The sequence below is a fragment of the Sarcophilus harrisii genome, chromosome 2 (assembly GCF_902635505.1).
Source record: "Sarcophilus harrisii chromosome 2, mSarHar1.11, whole genome shotgun sequence".
Lineage (NCBI taxonomy): Eukaryota > Metazoa > Chordata > Mammalia > Dasyuromorphia > Dasyuridae > Sarcophilus > Sarcophilus harrisii.
The window spans coordinates 580,632,230-580,655,636 of NC_045427.1; the positions used below are offsets into that span (position 1 = coordinate 580,632,230).

Genomic DNA, 23,407 nt, shown 5'->3' on the forward strand with positions numbered 1-23,407 from the left:
GCCTAATAATAGTATTTTAAAATTTGCAAAATGCTTTACAAATATGTTATCCTCACAATAATACTGTGGGGTAGATGTAGTTATTAGCTTCATTTTACAAATGAGGAAATTGAGGCAGACAGAGGTTAAGTGGATTCACTCAGTATCATGCAGCTAGTATGTCTGAGGCTGGATTTGAACTTGGGTTTTTCTGACTCAATATTCAGTGAACTGTCCCCTATTTCACTAACCTACCACATTTTATTCTACTTAGACTATCTTATAGCATAGTTTCTATTGGCAAATCTAGGCTCTCCTAAGCCCACCCATGGGAGTGTTTAGAATTTCACCCACTGGATGGCAGAAAAGTGGCAAATTATCTTACTAATGTCAAAGTGGTTCTACAATTGCCAAATCTTTTAAGGAACAGCTGATTAGACACACCTATGTTTTTACTATAGATAGTGAACCGGTTATGAGTGACTTTACTTCCTTTCAATTAAATGTTTTTGGAGCCGTAAAAGCAAGAAAGCACATGAGAGAACACACCTCTTTAAACCTGGTAAGATATAAATTTCAGGGTGTCTTTAATTTAGATTTGAATCCCCAGCAACATGGGTATCTCTATGTTTGTTGGGATATGGCTGTTAATGTTTCACCTTGTCGATGCAGGTAATGTAATTAATTATAATATCTGATTCTCCACTAAAGTACAGATTTTAGTATTTTGAACACTGGTATTTGATTGTGTATTTCAAGAGGAATTTTATCCCAGACTGAGGTAGCCAGAGGACTACAAAGTGTCTTGCACTCATTAAGCAAAGAGTAGATGATTGCTTTGGGAGTTGAAAAATGGATGTTTTGCTACCATTAGAAAATTTAAGCAATTGCAACAAGAGAAAACTAATTGTGAGGCCTTGGTTTTATTAAATCATTATGGCAGTTGAATAACTGTTTGGTCTTGGAAATCACATGGCTGTTAAAATAATTTAGCATGGATCAGAATGATATAACTCTTAGTCTCTAATTATTTGCATTTGTGGCTTAAGTTAAAATGTTTGCTGAAATACAGTAAAACCACAGTCTCCATGATGTAAAAATGGGCAGGATATATTATCTTGTTAACATAATGTTTGTTAAAGGCATGTAATTTGAATTCTGCCTGAAGACTTATCTGTCTTACAAACACTTCTTAATTAGAGTACTACATAACTAAATGTTTTTTTGATAGAAAAGGGAAAAAGGAATCCACTCTTGTCTGCCACAGTTTTTGCATTTGACTTGGAGCTAGCCTTTTACCCAGTTCTAGGTATCACATGAAAGAGTTGGCTAAATGCCTGAAAAGCTGTAGGCAAACTTTGAGGAGCACAGGATTTGGTGATTCTTGACTGTCTTTCCAAGCCAATTTTCAACAGGGCTGCTAACTGGGCAAGTTGTTATATGTGTGTATTGTTTTTTAATATTTTTTTGCCAGATTCATATGTTTCATAAACCAAGTTATTTGTCAGAATTGAAAGCCATCTTTAGTTTTGTCCATCAGTACCCCAGGAGCTAGAGAAAGAAGGTAGTAGGACATGCTATTTCATCTGAAAAATTTAAAAATGAAAACAGAGCATGGGCTTCCCCGTTGCAACCTTTTGTACTTCCTCACAAGGAAATATAACTGTTGGTGTGTAATTCATACATTGACCGATAACTATGTGAGTAAAGGGTTGAGTGATAAATCAACAATGTTTTTCATGTTTGCCATCTACTCTCCCACTCTGAACTTTAGAAGGCAATAAAAAGCTAAGTTGTTTTGAGCATGGGGAATTTTTTTTTTCTTAATTCTTTTAATGGTCTTTCCCTGAAGGGTTTAGTCTTCAAATGATAGATGCAATGGGGGCTAATCTCCTATATTCAGAACTTTCTAGTGAAAATCAGAGTTGGATTTAAAGCCCCATTGTCTTTGGAGTTGGTGATTGTTGGTGCTACTGATAGTACTGAGTTTGGGATGAGGAGGCCATACTTGCTAAAACCAGTTGAGATGGAAAGACAGCATCAAATCCCTCTTTCTTAAACTCAAGTAAATTTGAGGTATTTACTCATCTGAAGTATTTTATGAAAACCATGGCTTTTATTGTCGATGGGCAGGGAGCTTGTATGACTCTAAATGATTGGTCTTAATCACCAACAGAAGAACTGAACATAACAAGGCAGACTGATTTCTCACTCTTCAATTCAGAGTCCATTCACTCTTCTAGCCAGTTTAATCTTGTGGACTTTCTTTGTTGCTCTACTGGTGCCCATTAAAGACAGTCTGCCTTATGTAGTCTTTTACTTTTTTTGGCCCATGAACACTTTTGGAAACAACGTGGTGTTTTGGAAAGATCAAAGAATTTGGGATTAAGGAGACCTGAGTTTGCATATTGGCTTTACTGATTACTAAATACTTGACCCTGTATAGGCTTCTTCCTTCCCTGGGAAATATTGAGTCATAAGATAAATCCTAAGAAAAATGATTTATTCACAAATTAAGCAAAATTTCATAGTCTAAATCAAGTGTTAAATATTCTAAGGGGTTTTCTTACTTTTAGGAATATTGTTCTTAATACTTCTTAAAAGCAAAAATTTTTGTCACAGAATATCCTTTTTCTCTTGCCATGGGGATTTCAGTTGGGCTGGCTGCTGTTCTTGGAATTGATCATAAAACTACCAGTAGGTTCTCTTTACTTTGGCATTTGGTGAGAGACTGTGTTGTAGGATTTAGATAGAATTTAGAGATAATTTGAGACATTTTCCCCCCAAATCTCCCATTTTAAAAAATTAGGATGCCAAGATAAAGAGTGGAATCAGTCAGTCAACCAGCCTTAATTAAGTACTTATTAAGTACCTGGCATTAATTACTAATTAATTATTAAGTGCTTAGCACTTATGTGCTAAGCACTAAGAATACAAATAAGGAGCAGAAAGACTGTCCTTTTCCCTTAGAAGCTTATATTCTTGTAGGGGGAAACAATAACTAAAAGGCAAGTGAAAGGATGGGGAGAAAATGTACCCTGCTTAGGGGCATGGCAGAGAAAGTCTAGTGGAGATGAGTCAGGCAGGCAGCCTGGAGACTAAAGGGGAAATCTTTTTTTATTAAAGCTTTTTATTTTCAAAACTAAACCTTGTATTCCAGTTTTCCTTCCCCTTCCCCCCTCTCCCCAAGATGGTAAATAATCCAATATATGTTAAACATGATAGAAATATATGCTAAATCCAATATATGCCTACATATTTATACAATTATCTTGCTGCCCAAGAAAAATCCTGATGGAGAAATCTCTGTTCTGAGTCTTGTGTTTAATTGAATGGTTTTGGGAGAAACTGCTCAGAGGATGAGGCCCAAAGTACTTCCAGTATGAGAAGGCATTCAAGGAGTTGAGTGAGCTTCTAAGGAGAAGAGATTTTTATGGCATAGTCAATAATGTCCTACAGAGACGAGTCTGTAGATTAGAAAATCATAATCAAGATCATCTGACATTAAATCCAGCATTCTTTCCTCACTATCCTATGGCTCTGAGATAGGAGCTGTAAGGAAGGAAGTTAGAGGGTCAATAATAGAGAAAAAGTGAAGTTAATGTGGACAGGTTCTCTGAAAGACAACTCTTGTTAGTACAGCTGACAAAGTGGGTAGAGTGCTGGAAATAAGAAAGACTTCAGTTTAAATGGGAACTCAGATATTGGGCCAATAATTTAACCTCTGTTGATCTCAGTTTCCTCAATGTAACAGGGGTTAATAATATCATTGGTCCCATCAAATTTACGTCTAATGCAGCATGACTGATGGATGACTCCTTGTCTTGGCTTCTATTGCTGGTCTTGACAGTTGACCCATACTCTTTGGCATATCCATGCTGTGATGGCTCTGGGACCCAGACTTTAGAACCCTAGGAAGCTGAGGTAGATACTGGACCTTTTAAAACTCTCAAGATTGGTGACCACTCATTCTTTTCACTTAGAACAGAAAAGAATAGACATACACAGAGTTCAAAGCCTGGGAGCATATTTAAGGCCAAATGGCCTCTCCTTTTACAACAAATGCCAAGATAAAGAGTGCCTGCTGGTAGTTTTACGATCAGAGATAGCTATTCCAAGCCTAACTGAAATCCCTATGGCAGGAGAAAAAGGATACTCAATGACAAGAATTTTTGTTTTTCAGAGTATTAAGGATAATATTCCCAAAAGTAAGAAAATCCCTTAGAACACTTAACACTTGATTTAACTTATGAAATTTTGCTTAATTTGGAGTTTGTGAATAAATCATCTTTCTTAGGTCAGTTGAGGAATTCTTAATTAATTAGAGGTCTGAAATCTAGATTATGTTTTTTTCTGCTTCATGATCAGAGGCTATCACGCCTGTAAGGGATTTCCTAAATCATTGAATGGCTGGAATTTAGCTAATTCTTTTCAATTTTGTATTCATTGACCATCAGGATAACCCAGGATAGGATTAAATTTAATATTTTTATTTTAGAAACTAAAACCTCTCTGAATAATTTAACCACAGTGTCAAGTGAATAAGGTAATTCTTTCTATGTCACCATTCCCTTTGTGAATTTATTATGAATTTAGACAAATTTAGACAAATAATTACTGGACTGCTTCGGCATCCAAAAATATGGAACATGGGAATCACCAAACTACATTCCTGCCATGAGTAACCTCTGCCATATAGTCCTGATCTAAGCTGGTCTAATTACTTTCCCCTCAGATTTCATGTTGCGTTGATTGGTCTGTTTTTAACCCACCTAATTTTTCCCTTTATTCTTTCCTTTTCCTTCACAGAGACGGGCAATGTGATTTCTTCTTCTAAGGGGCTGGGGTGTTTGGGCAAAGTCGCTACAGCTATCAGGGAACCTAGTCTTCCTATATAATAAGCATGATATCAATGAAGTGCCTTCTGCCCCTAAAACATAAAAGCCTATTGGAGAAGGAACTGCTGAATGAGTGTCCTAACTTTAAAAGTTCTCTACTTGTTCATTCATGAGATCCCGACCTGTTCCAGGGCTATTAATCTTACCTGGATTGTAACTCCTTGCTTAGAGATTGGAAAGTTAAAGAGATGCGTAAAGAGTGATTAATCTGTTATTTTGCAAGTTGGACCTTTCCTTATAAAAAGATCACAGCCCATCTTAAAGAGCAGACTGACTTTTCTAGATGGCACTGTTCCCTGGACAGGACTATTTCTTGATTTCTCTGATTATTCTTTAGAGGGCTAAGGTGTCTGGTCTGAACTCCTATAACTCCTCAGGACTTCTTAATACTTGCAAAATGGGTTTGTTTTTCTCTTTGGATTGGTAGCTTCCAACAATTGACCCTCAGGATATTTTTACATGCTCCTGTGAAATGAATACATAGACTTCGTGGCCATTGCTGTTGTTAAATGAGTGTCATCAACTGGGAGCTTAGCTTTGACTTGTTCCCATAAATCACATTGTCTATTTTTACTGAATATAGAGGGATACAGGTTACCAGAATATAGGATAATGATAGAAACTGATAATAGCACATTTCATATGTAGTGGAGTATCAGGTGCATATAGAGAGCACCTATGATGGCTTCTCTATGGAGACCATGGGAAGGCTTCTTTCAGTAGATCTGTTGATGATATAAAAGGAAAATACTTTGGAGAGACTATAAAGCACATATAAATAGGGACGGACTTTGACTGGCTCTGAAGCATTCAATATGGGCTCTCAGTTTCAGATACTTTCTCATTTGCCTTTTCTTATTTGGCTTCATTTGGTAACTCCTTAACTCAAGGCATCTGGTGAGAGACCGTGCTGAACTGGAGAATTTTAAAAGGAATCTTGGAGCTGGAGCCCAGGACTGGTTTTGCAAATTGGGTAGCACTAATGAATTGAAAACCAAGGAGCAAACTTTGGAACTTCATCCTGGTGATCACTGAGAGTTCTAATGCGCTAGAAATTCTGCCTTTGAATGTGAACATGATGGAATTAATGGTATGGTAGAAATTGCAATGGATTTGGTAGAGCCTTTATGTTGAATTCCTACCTTCAGTGGCAAATACCTGTTTTACAATGGGCAAGTTACTAATCTCTGGGGACTTCTTTCCTCACATACAAACTGGTAGAATTAAAAGTGCTGATTGTGCTCTACCTTAGTGAGTCTATACTCGAGAATATTTTGAAACACTAATGAGTGAAACTTTCATAAAACTTCTACAGAAAATAATAATACTCCCTCTCTCCCCCTCCTTCTCTCTTTTTCTTTCTCAGATAATCCTTCTTTATGTGGTGGCTTCCTTAAAAACAGCACTGGGATATTTTCAAGCCCTTTGAATTTGCCATTCTTTACAAAGAATCTCAACTGCGTCTGGGAAATAGAAGTGGAACCTGGCTATAAGATAAATTTGGGCTTCAATTATTTCAAGTAAGTAATACTACCACAGGTCAGTTAGGTGATGCAAGGGATAGAGTGCTGGACTTGGAGTCAGACACTTACTGTACACAATTCTGGCTTCAGACACTTAACTGTGTGGCCTTCTTCCTTTTTGCCTCAGTTTCCCTATCTGTAAAGTGAGCTAGAGAAGATAATATCTCTGCCAAGAAAGCCTCAAATGGAATCATGAAAAGTCAGACATGAAAAATGACTGAACAACAAAATTAAAGAATTAGTTCTTCAAATGCTATACCTAGAAGTATTTAGGAGTCATGTGTTAGGCATAGTAGAATATGATGGAACATTTCTTATAAAACCCTCAGTTCAGCAGGAGTCAGTGAGGATGTTGGCTAGAAGAAAAAAATCAGGATACAGTTAGGTAATAATCATTCTATACTTTCTAATCCTTTATCAGGGCACTTGAGAATCGGGAGATTGAAGAGAATAAGTGGAATAGTTGACCTGTTTATAGCCCACTATATTATGTCTTCAACAAGCCCTCCTAATTCATCATCCATTCTGAAAGGGCTTGCAGATTGCTCGTAGCCTCAGTACCCTGGCAGGGTTGGGACAAATATTTTATGTGTTAGGCTGCCCAAATTCTATAAGAGCAGAAACTTTGCTTTCATTTGCTCTTTTACAGTTTAGTGATAAAGTGGCTTGAAAAAGGGGTGTGTGTGTGTGTGTGTGTGTGTGTGTGTGTGTGTGTGTGTGTTTGTGTTGGATATAGTAGGGTGGGGAGGATATTAATAAATATGGCACTTTTTTCTTGATTGTTATTTTGAGATAACAATAAACCATTACTTTTCTGGATCTGATTCTAGCTCAATAGTATATGTAGTTTCAAGAGCCCAATGAAGTATTTTGTACAAAACATAGAAGTCTGCATTGTCATAATGTGGGAATTGAGTCACTGAACAGTTTGTTTGCAACTAAGATGCTGATCAGCTATCTTCTGACTATTCCTTTTCAGTTTGCTTAGAGAAGCTACTTGTAAAGATTTTATAGAAATCTATGATGGCCCATTGAACAGTCGGTTGATAAAAAAACTTTGCAAAAATACTGAGGAAATATATGTCTCCTCCTCCAACATTGTAACTCTGCTCTTTGTCAGTGAAGTCTTTATAGAAAACACAGGATTTTCTGCTTGGTATAACTCTTTTCCAAGAGGTAAGAACTAACAAAAGTTGATTAGGTATGTGTAGCTAGATAAGACTCCTCAGTGTTTGATTAGGTATGTGTAGCTAGATAAGACTCCTTAGTGTTTTAGATCTCTGATATAAGAGAACATTTCAAGTCACTTAAAGCTTCAGTTTTCTCATCTTGAAAGTGAAAAAACATTGAATTAAAAGTTTTCCTTGTCCTCCAAATGGTTTATTTCAAACTATAGCCAAGAATTAACATTAATGCAGAATACATGGATACATGTTTTTTGAACCTGGATCCAATGCAACCAATGTGAACCAAAAATAGGTGCTGAATATACATCTTCCTAATTCTGGGGCTTGACTTTGTATCCTCTATACAATATTGCTTTTTCACAAAGACCATATATATATATAAAACAAAATGAAAATATTTCTAGATATGTGCCCAGGGCCTGACATATAGTTAATACTTGTGTTCAAGGAGAAAAAAGATTTGATGGAGTTGTTATTTCTTTTAATATTCTATTAACAAGAGAAGCTTGATACAAGATGATGAAGTATAGCGAGAGGAAGGAAACAGCAAATATCCCTCTACTCTTAACTTCCCCTGACAGAACTAGAAAATTCATTTTGTTGAGAACTGACTGAAAAAATACAAGAACAAATCAGCAAATTATTATTTTTTTCCAGCTTGGGTCAGCATAGGAAGACAGAGAAGTCTCTGGACACAGGATTCAGTTTGGCTAGAAGTGGATAGTATGAAACAATGTAGGGCTCAATTTTAACCTCAGTTTTAATTTCTAATATAATAAATATCAATAGATATAATCCCAAATAAAAGTTCAATAACTTTTAAGAGTGTTAAGGGGGAGGGAAGGATTCTGGGAAGATGGCAGAGTAGGTCAGAAAATTTCAAGTTCTTCAGACTCCCCCCACAAACAGAATAAATTTGGACCTCAGGACTAACATAGACTAGTGAAAAATAAAGAAGACTAGAGACAGAACAAGGATCCTTCTGGGACAACCTAAGAGGACCCGGAGAAAGACCAGGACATGGTTTAACCTGTGTGAAGTGCAAAAACTCCACAGAAACATCCCTGCAATTAGCTAGGTTTGGCCGGAATCTCAGTTGGAAGCACAGGAACTTTCACCTCCTGGACAGCACTCTCAACCTCCCCAACAGGATAGGGAATCAGGGAGCTGAATTCACAAAGACTGAGGGAAACTCTGATGATTAGAAATGCCAGGCCCATCTGTTGAGATACAGCCCTGGATGATACCCAGCATTCCCATTGAGTGCAGAATCAGCGTAGCAGGGATGCTACTGGCTGTGGGCACTTGCAAGAGGATAGACATTTTTGGTTTAGGTTTCCAGGTTAGAGGGGATAGCTGAAGTGAAACTAAAGGCAGTTGCTATGGGATTAGGGAAGGCCCATGCTCATCTGCAGAGGTCAATAAAAAAAAAAGTATCTTCTACTCCAAAAGGTAGTTAAATAGCTACCTGCCCAGAAAGAATTTATAGAAAAAATCAGAAATCTCAAATGAGAGAGATTGAGAAAAACTAAAAAAAAAACTATCCAAGAAAAACAAGATTATGAAAAAAGTTAACCAACTAGAAAAAGATAGAATCTTTAAAAAAGAGCCTTTTTTTTTTTTAAATTAGAATTAGCCAAGGAGAAACCAGTGAAGCTATAAGAGACCAACAAATATAACAGGTCTACAAAACAGATCAAGAAGAGAAAATATAAGAATAATTGGACTATTGAAAGCTGTGACCAAAAAAAACCTTAATATAATAATGTAAGAAATAATCAATGAAAGTTGTCTTGGAATGGGAGGGGAAGTAGAAATAAAAAAGGAATCCACCAATCACCACCTCAAAGAGATCCTTTGTGGAAAACATATAGGAATATTATTGCTAAATTTTGAAACCTCTAAATCAAAAAGAAAATTTTGCAAGAAACAAACAAAAAACAATTTAAACATCCTAGATTTACAATTAGAATTATACAATTCTTATCAGCAATCACAATAAAAGATGGCAGGTCTTAGAATAAAAAATACTGGCAAAAAAGAACTAAGCTTGTGGCTAAAACGATCATATCCAGCAAAATTATCTATAATATGGAATGAAAAATAAAGGGACATTCAATGAATTTGCAGATTTCTAGTACTTTGTCTCAACCAAACCTGAACTTAATAGCAAACATAACATATAAGAGACAATATCAAAGATTAATTTCAAGGAACTCAACATGAACAAATCATTTACATATTGTACATGGAAATATATACTATATATTTAAGATTGACATTAGTTATTGGTAGCTCAAAAAAAAAAAAAAGATTGGGACAGAATTGAGTATGCTTTGTTCTAAACAGCAGTATTGTCTAGGAGAAGGTAAAAAATAGTAATTATGTTATACAATTGAGGTGCAGAGGAAAACCTGATATAGAGACTTAGAGAAGGGAGACGAGGGCTCATAGTTGTGAAAACCTACTCACATTGGGAATGGTAGTGTTGCTTATTTAACCCATTCTCAATATTATACTCTTCATGGTATGCGTGTGTGTGTATGTGTGTGTGTGTATACATATGTATGTGTAAAAATTGCACATGTTAAAGGTATGTGTATACATATATATGTATATGTATGTACATACATACACACACACACACACACACACACACCATGAAGAATATTGCACCCTTCAAAATCCACAAAGAAATAAGGGAAGAGGAAGTAGTATAAGGTGGGTTATAGAGGAACGTGTAGATTTATAGTAGTGGGACAAAATGTATAGATGAATGGAAAAGGTATAAAAAGGGAAGGAAAGAGGATCATGGGATAGGTATAGGTATAGAAGGGTATTTAGATTAATAGGAGTGGGATAAAGTGTGGGGGATTAATGGGAATGGGATAAAAAGGGAAGTAAAGAGTAGGAGGAGACAATAAGGGAAGAATCTATGAGTGGGGTGAGGTTAAGTAATACCAAAGGAAGTTAAGGAGGAGAAGAATTAAAATAGAAGAATTAGCAGGGATAGGAAATATGAGATATACAGAAACATTACAAGGATAGAAGGATTATGAGAAAAAATAGGGTTAATAATAATTGTTTTTAGACAAAGTCAAACATATCCAATTAAGAGAGAAGTCTACATTGTATGTCAGTCATATGAATATTGTTTTAGATGCTTATATAGGGGTATATATGTGTATGTACATATGTGTCTATGTGAGTATATATGCATGTAGGTCTATGTGCATTTATAGATATATGTACATGTATGTGGCCCTGTATAAATGTTTGTGTGTGTATATGTGTGTGTATTTGTGTAAATATATCCTTGCTTAACTATATCCTGCTTGGGAGAGGTGGGGACGATGAAAGGGGGAAAAAGAATAAAGTTAAAAGTACACAGCAGAGAACAAAAGAAGCAAAGGACAAAATAAGGAAACAAAGAAAAGATGGATCCTCATGAATATAATTTCTTCTACTATTACATTATATTTTTACATATGTATATATATATATATATATATATATACATATATACATACATATTTTGAAATGGACATTTATTTTGAATCCTCTGTGACATTATTTTGGGCATATGACAATAGTTTTATTCTGTTTTATTTATTTTCCTTTTCTGTCTTTCTTTTTTCTATTCTGTTTTCTCTTATTTTGTCTTTAGTTCAATAAATACATTTTTAAAGAAGTGTTGAAGGGTCTTAAGACCCAAAAAACTTGAAAACCACTGATCCAAATCATCCAATAAAAATCTCCTTTTTAAATTATCTTACTTGTAAAACAGAATCATAAAGTGTTAGAGCTGGAAATATCTTTAGAGCTCACCTAGTATAGTTAATTTATTTTGTAGACAATGAATCTTTCTCCCTCCCTCCCTTCTTCCTTTTCACCCTCCCTCCCTCCTTCCCTCCCTCCCTCCTTCCTTCTCTAAATATAAAATATGAAAAGAAAAAAATTGCCATATGCACAGAATATGAGGGGATTAAAATATGAAACAATAAGTTTCTATTTCAACAAAGCCTCTATAATAAATACTACGCATTGTGTTTAGAGTTATTCATTTTTTTTGTTTCCTTGTAGGTTTTCTTTTGTTCTCTGCTGTGCATTTATTTTCTTTTTCCCCCTTCTGGATCCACTCCCCATTTTAAGAAGGCTACAATTAAGCATGGGTATATGAATGTATTTATGTGCATACACATATACATATGCATTTATCTATATATACATATACACACAAACCTTTACATATACATACATATATAAAGAGACTTACATACACATACATGGATATGTATAATCATCCACTTACATACACATGTGCTTTCATACACATCTATGTAAGAACATAGTGTGCTTGTTTGTCTTCTATTTCTCTAGAGGTGGATAACATCTTTCTTCATAAATCCAATTCTTTCCATATTTTACCAATTTATCATTTCCTACACCATAGAAATATTTCAACTTTATACTATCTAGTTATTTTACATAGTTTTAAACAATATTGATTAATATGGCTTACAGTGTAATTTCTCCATTTTTCTCTTTTGATTAAATTTATTTTGGCTTTTACTTTGTCTGAGGTCATGACTACTACCCCTGCTTTTTTTTCAACCTAATACATTGTACTCCTAATATTTATTTTACATTTTTGTCTATCTTTTTTCCCCTATCCCTCCTAACCTTTCTGTTTTACTTTACCCCTTATCTTGTCCTCTTATTACTTAATCTCTTCTTCTCTCCTGCAAGGATCTTTTTTCTTATCTTCTCCCTCAATCCTTTTCCTTTTCCTTCTTCTTTCTAAATAAATTTAAAGACTTTTATAGCCTTTCAAATATATATATATATATATAGTGTTATCTCTTTATTCTATTTTTGTTGATATACATAACCTTCTATATCTACTCCTTATCCTTTCCCTTCACCCTCTTATTTCTTATACATTTAGATTTTTATTCTCTTCAGAATGTATATGTTGTTTTCTCTTTAACACAGATTTATGTGTCTAAGATTCCCTCTAAAATTCTCTCCCATGTCCTCTATACCTTCTTTATTCCCTTATCCTCTTATTTCTTTCTGAATTTAGAAGACTTTTATATTCTTCTAGATATATGGATTGTTCCCTCTTTAACCCATACCTATTGAGTGTAAGGTTCCAGAACTACCACCTTCCTCCCTAATTTCTTTGTGTCAGTTCTTACTCTCATACCTCATTTGTATAATTATTCCTTTTACCTTTTCCTATAAAATTTGCTTTTTTTAGAATTACATAATACTCAGTTCTATCCTCATATTTCTTTTAATATCCAGTTACTAATGACAATCTTAGACATATTTCCATGTATACATTTTCATGTATAAAATGTAAATAGTTTGTTTTTATTGAATTGTTTATAATTAGTTTTTGATGTTTACCTTATATTTCTCTTGGTTCTTTTATGTCAAATAGTTTATTAAGTTCAGGGGGTTTTTTGCAACAAAATCCTGAAAGTCTGGCAATGTTATTGTTGTTGTTAAGGATTATGTTTAACTTTGCTGGGCATGATATTTTTAACCACAATCCCACTTCTTTTGCTCTTCAATAAATAGTTTTCCAAGATCTGCAGTCTTTTAATGTAGTTGCTGCTAGGTCTTTTGTGATTCTAATTGTAGCTCCATCATATTTTAATTTTTTTTCCTATTGCTCATATTTCTCCTTCAGCTAGGGTTTTTGGAATTTGGCTATGATATTCAGGTAAGTTTCCTCAAAGGATCTCTTTCTGGTGGTGATTGGTAGATTTTTTTCTATTTCTGCTTTCCTCTCTTGTTTTAACTCTTCAGGACAATTTTCTTTAATCATTTCTTGCATTATTGTATCAAGGTTCTTTTTCTGATTGTAGCTTTGAGAAAGCCCTATTATTTTTACGTTTTATCTTCTTGATCTTGATTTTTCAGATTAGCTTTTTTCTTTTGAAATATTTCATATTCTCTTCTATTTTTAATTCTATATATTTTGTTTTATTTTTTCTTGGTTTCTTATGACTTTGCTAACTTTCCATTGCCCTGTTTTAATTTTCAAGGAGTCATTTTCTTCCTTAAGATTATGTATCTCCTTTTATAAGTGGTTGACTTTCTTTTCATAAATTTTTTTCTTATGTTTCTTCAACCTCTCAATTTTTCAGTCGCTCATTTAATTTTTAAATGTTTAAAACTAAATTAAATTTTAAAATAAAATTAAAATTATTTTACGAATTCTTTTGGGGCAGGTAACCATTTGCTGTTATCCTTTGGGTAGGAGAGCCTTTTTCTTTTTGTTTGTGTTAGAACCCTCCTCTGTAGATGAACCCTGGTATTTTCTGTTCCCATAGTAACTTTCTATGGTTGGATTCTTTCTTTACTGGCTCTTTTATTAAAATAGCAGCTTGTTAGTGTAATCATGTCTAATCCTAGGGTTTGGGGGGAATGGTGCCTCTGGCCTCAAGTTCTCTTTCAATTCTCCCTTTTGGTATGGAATTTGAAACCAAGAATTCTTCCCTCCTGTAAGTGCCCACAGCTAGCAGTGTTCCTGCTCCGCTGCTTCTGCCTTCATTGAGAATGTGCTGGTTTTTTCTTGCACAGTGCTCTGTCTTAGCAGGTTCTTCAGAATTTCTTCACTTATCCCAGGAGGAACACTGCTTTGCCCCAACTCTTGTATATTTTTATCACTATAAGTTCTCTTGGAGGCATTATTTTGTTTTGTTTGTGGGGGAAAATCTGGAGAGTTTGGAATTTTTTTAACCTACTCTTCCATCTTCCCAGAATCTTTTCTTAATTGCTTTCCCTAAGACATGTTCTTATCACAAATAGCTAAGTAAGCCTGAAGATAGGTTGAATAAGACCACAGATTATTTGGAGATAGATGAAAATTTGACGTGTTAAAATACCTTTGACTTGTAGTTAAAGATTCAAGGTTTCTTAATGCTGTGTGTCTCTTCCAGATGCAGAATTGAGGTTGGTCAATTCAACCAATTATGGCTGTTCTGGTCGTGTTGAAGTTTTTGCCAATGGAAAGTGGGGGTCGGTTTGTGATAGTTTTTGGAATATATTAACTGCCGGAGTGATCTGTCGACAGCTAGGCTGTGGAAATGCTATTGCAGCTCCAAGAAAAGCCTTTTATGGTCCAGGCACTGGACCTGTCATCCTGAATAACGTGTGGTGTAAAGGGAATGAGGCAAACCTCTGGCAATGTCACAATTCTGGCTGGTTCTCTCAGAGCTGTGATCACCATGATGATGCTAGTGTCACCTGCTCAGGTATTTTATTATTTCTTACTTTTCTGGGGAGTCACATTTCCTTTATTTATTCATTCTGTCATTTAAAAATATTCCTTGAGAATCCACTTTGTACAAGGCCTGGAATAGGTGATGGGAAGGATACAAACAACATATAGTCCTTGAATCATGTCTTGATTTATACTATGGAACATATAGACTAGTGGAGGGAGGAAAGAAAACAAATTCCCAATTAACTGAAATACAAAATAGAATAGACAGCAGTGTCAAAGTAGGATAAAGGATTCTGGAAGTTCAGGGAAGGAAATAATTAATTTGAGTTATTTTGACTGAGTGCAAGTGCATTGGGGAAGTCTTTCTTTAGGATGTAGCTTTTGGGCAAGGCCCTGAAGGATGTAGTATAAGAGAGACCTGGGAGAGAAGAATGAAGCCTTGGTTTGGATGTAGAAATGCTGGTCGATTGGTTAAAAATTAAGCTAATTTTACATCCTCATTTTATGTTTTACTCACAAATTTTGTGTATGTGTAAATAAATAGAATGTGTGGTTGTCCTTCAGTTTTGCTTAAAAAAAAAACCTGACAGGACTTTCATGGTCTTTCTCCAAGTAAATAATCTGTTTCCTTGAAATAAAGGATTTCATCAAATCAGGAGAGTTTATTAGTGCTTGGTTAGCTTGATTACTGCTGATCATGTCCTTTCAATTTTCTTTAAAGTATCTGACAAGTGCATTAGGCAAAAAAGGCTATAAAACCGCCTTTCTTAATTTCTAATCTGTTGTACAAACTTATTTGTATTATTATGTGCAGTATTCACTTTACTATTCCTTGGTTAAAAGAATAAGTATCTTTATGTCCCTCATCTTTGGTCTGATAGCAGTATTTTTAAAATGGAGCCTCCAATTCTCTATGTAATTTTCCTGGTTGAGATCTCATCTTTCAAGTTCTGGGCTTTAGTTTGGTTTAGATGTTCAAAATGACAGTGTTAAAAGAGATGAGCTCCAAGATCTAGTCCAGGTCTACATCCTATTGCATCTGATACACTGTTCCTTTTTTGTTGTGCTTACAAGGTAGGTTATTTTTTGATAATGATTTTGTAGCTGAACTATATTTTCCCTGTTATATTCAAATCCTGACCATTCTCCAGCTCTCTAGCCTTTTCCTTCAAATTATCTTCCAATTTGCTACCTCTTGCCCAGTTTGCTCTGGCAATACTTTTTACTTTTCAAGTGTTTTGTACTGTTGCTTTAAAAAAATTTACCCATTTGTTTTTCATTCATTTCATTCATTAATCATCAAAAAAAGTAAAGTCTGGGCCCAATTCATTCCTTAAATGATTGCATTAGTGATGAAGGGATTTCCACTTGTTTCTTGAATAAGTTGCTGTAGAATGGTTCCCAAGTGTTACATAGGAAAATAATAACTTTTTAAAAATTCATACCAACAGGTCTTTATCCAAATTTGAACTACACAAGACCACCTATATTAGGTAAGTTGAGTGTCACTGACTTTTCTGGTGGAGAATTCTGATGTTCTTTTTTAACTTTCTTCTAATATCTCTTCTCTTCATCCCTGAGTGAATGCATACTATATCAAGATTAATGCCAATAAAAATCATGTATACATTTTTTCCCCTAGATGACCCAAATTGATATGAGCTTATGTGTGTGTGTTCTGAATGAGACTTCTTAGAGCAAAGTGTAAAAGATCATTTTGATGGTACTACAAGAATCAGAATAAAACACAACTTCAAAATATTGAAGAAAATCAATATAAATACAATAGAACATAGTATAAATATGCGGTTTTCTAATATACTACTTAAAGGGATCTTGGTGTATGGTTTAGTGGCTCCCATTTTCTAACTGGACTTGACACCAGTGCCTTTAAGGATCTAAGTATTAATAGCTAACTAATCTGTGAAAAAGGATCTTAGAGGTGGAAGGATTAGCCAGTCTAGTCTTCAAACCCATGCAGAAACCCCCTCTATAGAAATCACAGCAATGATAATATTATTATCAAGTACTTATAAATTACTTATTGTTTACCAGGTCCTTCTTCAATAAGGAGTTCCTGATTTTGTCAGTAGGTATTTTTCCTGGTGACCAGTTTTTCATGCCCCTTCAAACTTTAGCAATCCTCATGAGAAGATGTGGCCAATAGATTTTATTGTCTAGTGGCTCATCTACTAGTGAGAGTGTCTCCTATTTAAATAAGACGCGTTCTTAACTAATAGTCACTAGATATATCACTGTTTGCAAGCCTGTAGTGCTACTTGCTAGACTTGCTTTAAATTTTAATTTAATTAGGCTAACAAGCCAGCATCACTTCCATGCCATAACAGGACATCTGAAAAGGTCTATCCACTGTGCCACATGGTTGTTTACATATTATCTTTCATATTAGACTGTAAAACTCAAGAACAAGGACCATCTATTGACATTTTTTGTATCCAGCATTTAGCAAATGATAAGTGCCTGGCACTTATCAAGTTCCTAAAAATGTTAGTTGATTTACTTATTATAAAAGAACTTTATAAATTTTAAATAGCCATATAGATATGAATAGTAGTTATTTTACTACTCAGCAAAAAAGAAAAAAAGAAGATATATATATATATATATATATATATATATATATATATATATATATATGAGAAAATGAAGATAATTGACAGAGAGAGGCATTAGTATTAAGGAGAAATCAGGAAAAGGTTTTTTGCAAAAGGATTAAATGACATCTATCATCACATAGCTTAGTACTACCAATCAATACTCAAAATACATCTTTGGACTTCCTGTTCAGTTTTTTTCCCCTAATACAATGTAGTACAATTTGTATTTGTATATTGCATAATAATTTATGGTTACAACATGTTATGTACATCAGAATTGAGGTGATCTTAAAGATCATCTAATTCTATCCTTCTCTGAAGCAAGAATCCCCTTTATAGAATTTCCAAGTGACCATGTAATCATCTCTAGTAAGTGATGAAAAATTCGCCATTTTGTGAGGAAACCTGTTCAGTTCTTGAACAACTCTAGCTTTTAGATTAGTTTGATTTTATTTTATTTTGTTGCTGAAGCAATTGGGGTTAAGTGACTTGCCCAAGGTCACACAGCTAGGAAGTGTTTAAGTGTCTGAGGTCAGATTTGAACTCAGGTCCTCCTGACTTCAGGGCTGATGTTCTATGCACTGTGCCATATAGCTGCCCCTAGATTAGTTAAAAAATTTCCTTCAGGTACTTACATTTTTGGTTTCTACTTCTGCTGCTAGAATTAGTCTAGCTTCTCTTCTCTCTCCCTCTATCCTTTCCTCCTCCTCTCTTTCTGTCTGTCTGTTCCTTTTTGATATATATTACAGCTTTTGACTTTTTATCTATTGCCCAGAAGAACATCAGGGAGGATTCAAACTATGTTATAAAATTCCATTTCAAGAAAGCACATATAATAATAGAAGACATTGTATTCATAACTGTAGATATTTTCTTTGATATTGACCTTTAGTTTCCTTTTTTTGATTTATCTTTTCCCGATTTAGATGCCAGGAGCCTATTTGTTTTAAAAGGGAGTTTGGTAGAGTACTTTGTCAATTTTTGAGGAAAATTTGTAAATACATATTGATTTTTAAAATTTCAATCCATCCTATCTGGTAAGGTTTTTAAGTTTTGAGATTGGATTATTTAAGATCTTTATTTGATGTTCTATTATTGTTGTACTTTTTATTTTTTGGAAGTAATCCTCTATTTTTGTATGTGTATTCTCAGTTTTATTGAGAACTGTATATCTATATATATAACTACACATAAGAAGTGTTGATTTTTTCCTTTATATGACATTATTTTAAAAAGAGAATTCTGGTAGGCTTGCTGATCTTCTGCATTCCAAGGTCCTCATTGTGATATGACATTGTGCAAAAAAGCAGTGCCAAAAGACTAATGCATTTATGATTCTCAAAAGACATAAGTATTTAGTGTTAGTTTAAAAATGCTTTCATATTTATGATCACGTTTGATTTTCACAACAGCTTCATGAAGCCACCAGGGAGAAGATTATTATTTCTACTTTGTCAGAGATCTAAATTCTTTTGTTTCCACAGCAAATTACACTTGTGGAGGCTACTTTTCCCAACCCTCAGGGAAAATCTTCAGCCCAAATTACCCTAAACAGTATTCAAACAACACCAACTGTTTCTGGGATATTCTAGTATCAAGCAATTTCGTTGTGACCATAGTATTTGGAGATGTCGAGTAAGTAAAGACTCTTTTGATAGAATGGAAAACAATCAAATTGTGAATTTGAAAATGGGGGGGAAGGGGAGAGAATCATGATTGTAAGCATGAATTTTGTACTAATTAAAGGATATATCACCATGTAAGGGTGAAAACTTCTCTCCCTGTTAATGATCAGTAGCAAATGCTGGTTTTATTTAACAGTTATATTATTGCTGGACAGTATGGGATGGTGCCTTTTCCTACAATTCCCATCGGTGAGGTCCAGACTCCAGCCAGAGCTATTGCCAACTTGCAATGGGATTATCCTCTTCATCTCTCTCTTTATCCTCATCAACCCATTCAAGACAGGCAGTCAATAAAATTTTATTAAACACTTTTTATGTGCAAGGTACTGGACTATATACTTTAGTTCTGCTCTCAAGAAGTTTACAGTCTAAAGGAAGAATTTACAAACAACTATGGACAAACAAATTATATACAGGATAAATTGGAAATAATTAATAGAAGGAAGGAACTAGCATTATAATACAATAGAAGGGAGAGTGATGTATAATCTCAGAGAGGGGAAAGTGAGGAGAAATTGGTATCCCCACTAATAGCGGAAAAAAATCCCTGAGCAAGTGATGGGGTCAAGTGAGATTCCCTGGACAGCCAAGATACAGCATTAGGTTCACTGAATACCTTAAAAGAGCAATAAAGAGGATAAGAAAAAGCAGATGTGGGAATAGCAGGATACCTCATATCTAGGCCAGGTAAAACTAAAACATCCTTTGCTCTTTGCTTTTGGCTCTCTAGCCTAGATGAAAACTGTGACATGGATTTTATTGAAATCTACGATGGACCTTACCAGAGTTCCCCTAGAATTACACGAATTTGTGGTAATAAGAGAGGCACCTTCAGATCAACAACCAACTTCTTGTCGGTTCGCTTCTCCAGCAACAGCGGTAACTCCAAACGAGGATTTCAGGCTCACTACTTTTCCATACCTTCCCATAATGGCACTTGTAAGTTTCTTCTCCAACAAAGTAATCAGCTAGTAATCAGTTTTGGTGGCCATACTAAATTCTTGCCTCTACTACTTCCCAGTTTTAAGTGGAGTTTGCATTAATAATGTAATTAATAAGTGCGTTAGTAAAGAAAGCTCCATTACTAATACAGTCAGGCTACTGAGTTCTCAATCAATTATTTTGGTGCTCTTAAATGGGGGTGGGGTGGGGAGAGAAGAGGGAAATTAAACTGATTTCAATTCCTGAAGTCAAGTTGTACACTTGTTAAATTGTTTGATTATTACCTCCCAATCTTCCTTTCTTCCTTTCAGTATTTGATACTGAAGTAGGAGGTATGATAAAATTAAATAATATTAGAACTGATTAATAAGGCCTTTCCAGGCTATGAATCCCATGGTTCTACATACTTAGAAATCATCTAATCTAATCTTTTCATAAAGAGAAAGAAACATGATGAGGATTAGGTAACTGGTTAATAGATCTCCATTCTACCAGTCCAGAACAGTATCTAACGTACAGTTCAAAAAATTCCTTCACTGTTTTGATGGATTCAGTAGCTTACTGAATAAATTGTCCACTGTTTCTATCCAAACATTTCTATTTAGTACAATTCAAAGAATTGTTCCTGTCCTACCAAAAGTCCTTTATAGAGGACCTTCCCATTTGGCCTTTTTTTGTCTTTTTTTTTTCTATTTTGTCAAACAGTATAACATATCTTTTGGGTCACCTTGCCAAGATGATTTCTTACTTAGTAGCTAATTAACTACTTTCTCCCTGTTGAACCTTGACATACATTGGTAGAGTGGCTTTCAGAAAGAACACTCAGTCTGTTTCTGAGACCACAATCTTTTCATGATTGTAGGTAGAATCTCCTAGGCTTCTGCTCTGATAATATTCAAGGATCCAGACTCCTTTTCCCACCAAAAGAAGATATCACAGTAGCATTCTGGGGAGGATGATACAATGAAACATGAAAGAAATTGTTCAGAAGAAATAGAGCAAAATTCTTTTGGTACTTTATTATTCCCTAGGAGCATGTGAGAAACTCTTGAGAACGTGTGTTCCTTTTCTCAGGCAGCTGAATTACATCTTAGATCTTATATGAATATTGGAAGTCTCATCTTGGTTCATATTTATGAACCTCATATCCTATTAAAAATCTTGGTGTAATATTCACAACAAGGACCAATTTGATACTTATTCTTCTATTCTGAATCACAAGATTTGTCATATAGTATAGTCCCCTTATTTTATAGATAAATAAACTGAGGTTGCTTGTCCAACATTAATGCAAATAGTGGGTCAAAAGGAGGACTTAGGATATTTCATAAGTTTTTATAATTATAAATTATTTTGGTTTCTTGAAAGCATTTAGTGATGGTGAAGTAACTCGATAATGAAATTTGATTGGACTTAAAAGTTTTCTTATCTAGGAACTGATCTACTGGCTTTATCTGCCTATGCTGGATATGATAAAGAATTTACTAATAAAATCGGGGGAGAGAGAGAGAGAGAGAGAGAGAGAGAGAGAGAGAGAGAGAGAGAGAGAGAGAGAGAGAAAATGAGAATGTCATGATTCTGATATTACATGAAGTATGACCATAAATTGTAAATTTGAAAAGGCTCCATGTCAAGGTTATGTAGGTACACTAGGGGTCACTGTGGTGCAGTGTTGTATTATTCTGAATTTGTTTTGTCATTTTGCCACTTCAGAGGTTCCAGTGAGTTGTATTTTGATTTTAAGAAAGGATTTGGCTCATTATAGTTTTGAAGCAATAAAGTTTGGTCATGTTGAAAGCCTACTTGTGTCCTGCTGGCTACTAATAAATACTTCCTGAAACAAAACCCTTAAAACAGATATTGACTCTCACATTTTTTACTTTTTGAGAAAACTTCAGCAGATCACTGAAGACACTAAAAGTAGGGTTGTTTTTCTTCCATCAGCTCTAACATGCTCACAAGAACAAATGACAGCCATTTTCAGTAAAGAGTATCTCAAGTCATTGGGCTATACTACATGGAATTTTGTCTTGTATAACTCATCCTGCGTGATCATGGAAAACAGAACTAATATCATAGTTGAAATTCCATACGATAGCTGTGGCACAAAAAAAACGGTATGTCTTGGGTTTTCTCTGAGCAATGCTTCTTTTAAAAAACACATGTTTAGAAATTTTAAAAAATTAGGCATAATACTGTTATTTCACTCTTATATGGAACATTAGAATTGATAAGGTGCTTTCATATCCTTTCCCCCCCACTCATTTCCACTGTATGATATCTCTGTGCTATAGGCACTCTAAGCATTAGTTTAGCCATTTTACAATTGGAGAAATTGAAACTCAAAGATTCATAGGATCATAAGGGAGATAAGAAGTCATCTAGTTCAACCCCTAACTTTACAAATAAAGAAACTGAAGTCTAGCAATGTTAGTTTGCTCAGGGATGATATAGGTCTTCTAATCCAACTTTTCTTCCATACTGATTTTTTAAACTAAGAATAAAGTATAAATATATCTAAATATTTATTTATATCATATTATATATAAATAAAACTATAAAAATAAGAATAAAGAACAAAATACTACTTTATCATAGAATGAAAAGGAATCTGAGCAACACTAGTAACCTATATTCACAGTAATCTGTTTTTATTCTCTTGTGTCTCTTTTCATCATTCTTGAATCCTGGTTCTTACTTTTTCTTTTTCTCCTATTAATCCATCCTTTATAGTTAGCTTTCAAACAAATTAAGTGACTTGCCCAGTATCACACAGCTAATAAATGTTTGAGGCTGGAATTGAACTGAAGAAAATGAGTCTTCCCGACTTTAAGCCAGCATTCTGTCCATTGAGTCACCTGGCTGCCACAAGGGGAGAAGAGGACATAAAAGTTAGAGTTCCAGAAAGTTTCTTTCTGGAAGAGAACCAAAATAATATCACTATGCTAGAGCCAAGTCACAATGTGTCCAACTATAGCTAATCAGACCAATATTGATCTTGGAATGCTCTGCCATAGGTCAGGCAGAAGTAGTCCATGTGATTATTTTGGGTGAACTCTCTAAATTTGTGCACCTCACATTTCTTTTGAGGTACTTCATTTCTGCTTTGAGGAATTGCCATTAGCCTCAGTTTCTCATCTGTAAAATAAGCTAGAAAAGGAAGTGGTAAACTACTCCAGTATTGTTGCCAAGAAAACCCCAAATGGATCCATTAAGAGTTGGATATGATTAAAACAGCTGAACAACAATAACAATAACAACAATAATTGGTACTGTAGGATTTGTAGTTTTTCTTTTCTGTCATATTAAGCAATCTGATAGGGGAAAGATGG

General features: G+C 34.6%; 1 protein-coding gene across 1 annotated transcript in view; it reads left to right on the plus strand.

Moving 5' to 3' along the window:
• Positions 1–593: 593 nt before the first annotated feature.
• LOC111718836 (deleted in malignant brain tumors 1 protein-like) overlaps positions 594–23,407 on the plus strand; it is a 28,602-nt gene continuing 5,788 nt past the window's right edge. Inside the window, exons 1-6 of the mRNA XM_031949360.1 lie at positions 594–651; positions 14,544–14,858; positions 16,282–16,323; positions 18,933–19,083; positions 19,864–20,072; positions 22,020–22,192. Coding sequence (XP_031805220.1) covers positions 594–651; positions 14,544–14,858; positions 16,282–16,323; positions 18,933–19,083; positions 19,864–20,072; positions 22,020–22,192 — 948 coding nt within the window. The remainder of the gene's footprint in view (positions 652–14,543; positions 14,859–16,281; positions 16,324–18,932; positions 19,084–19,863; positions 20,073–22,019; positions 22,193–23,407) is intronic.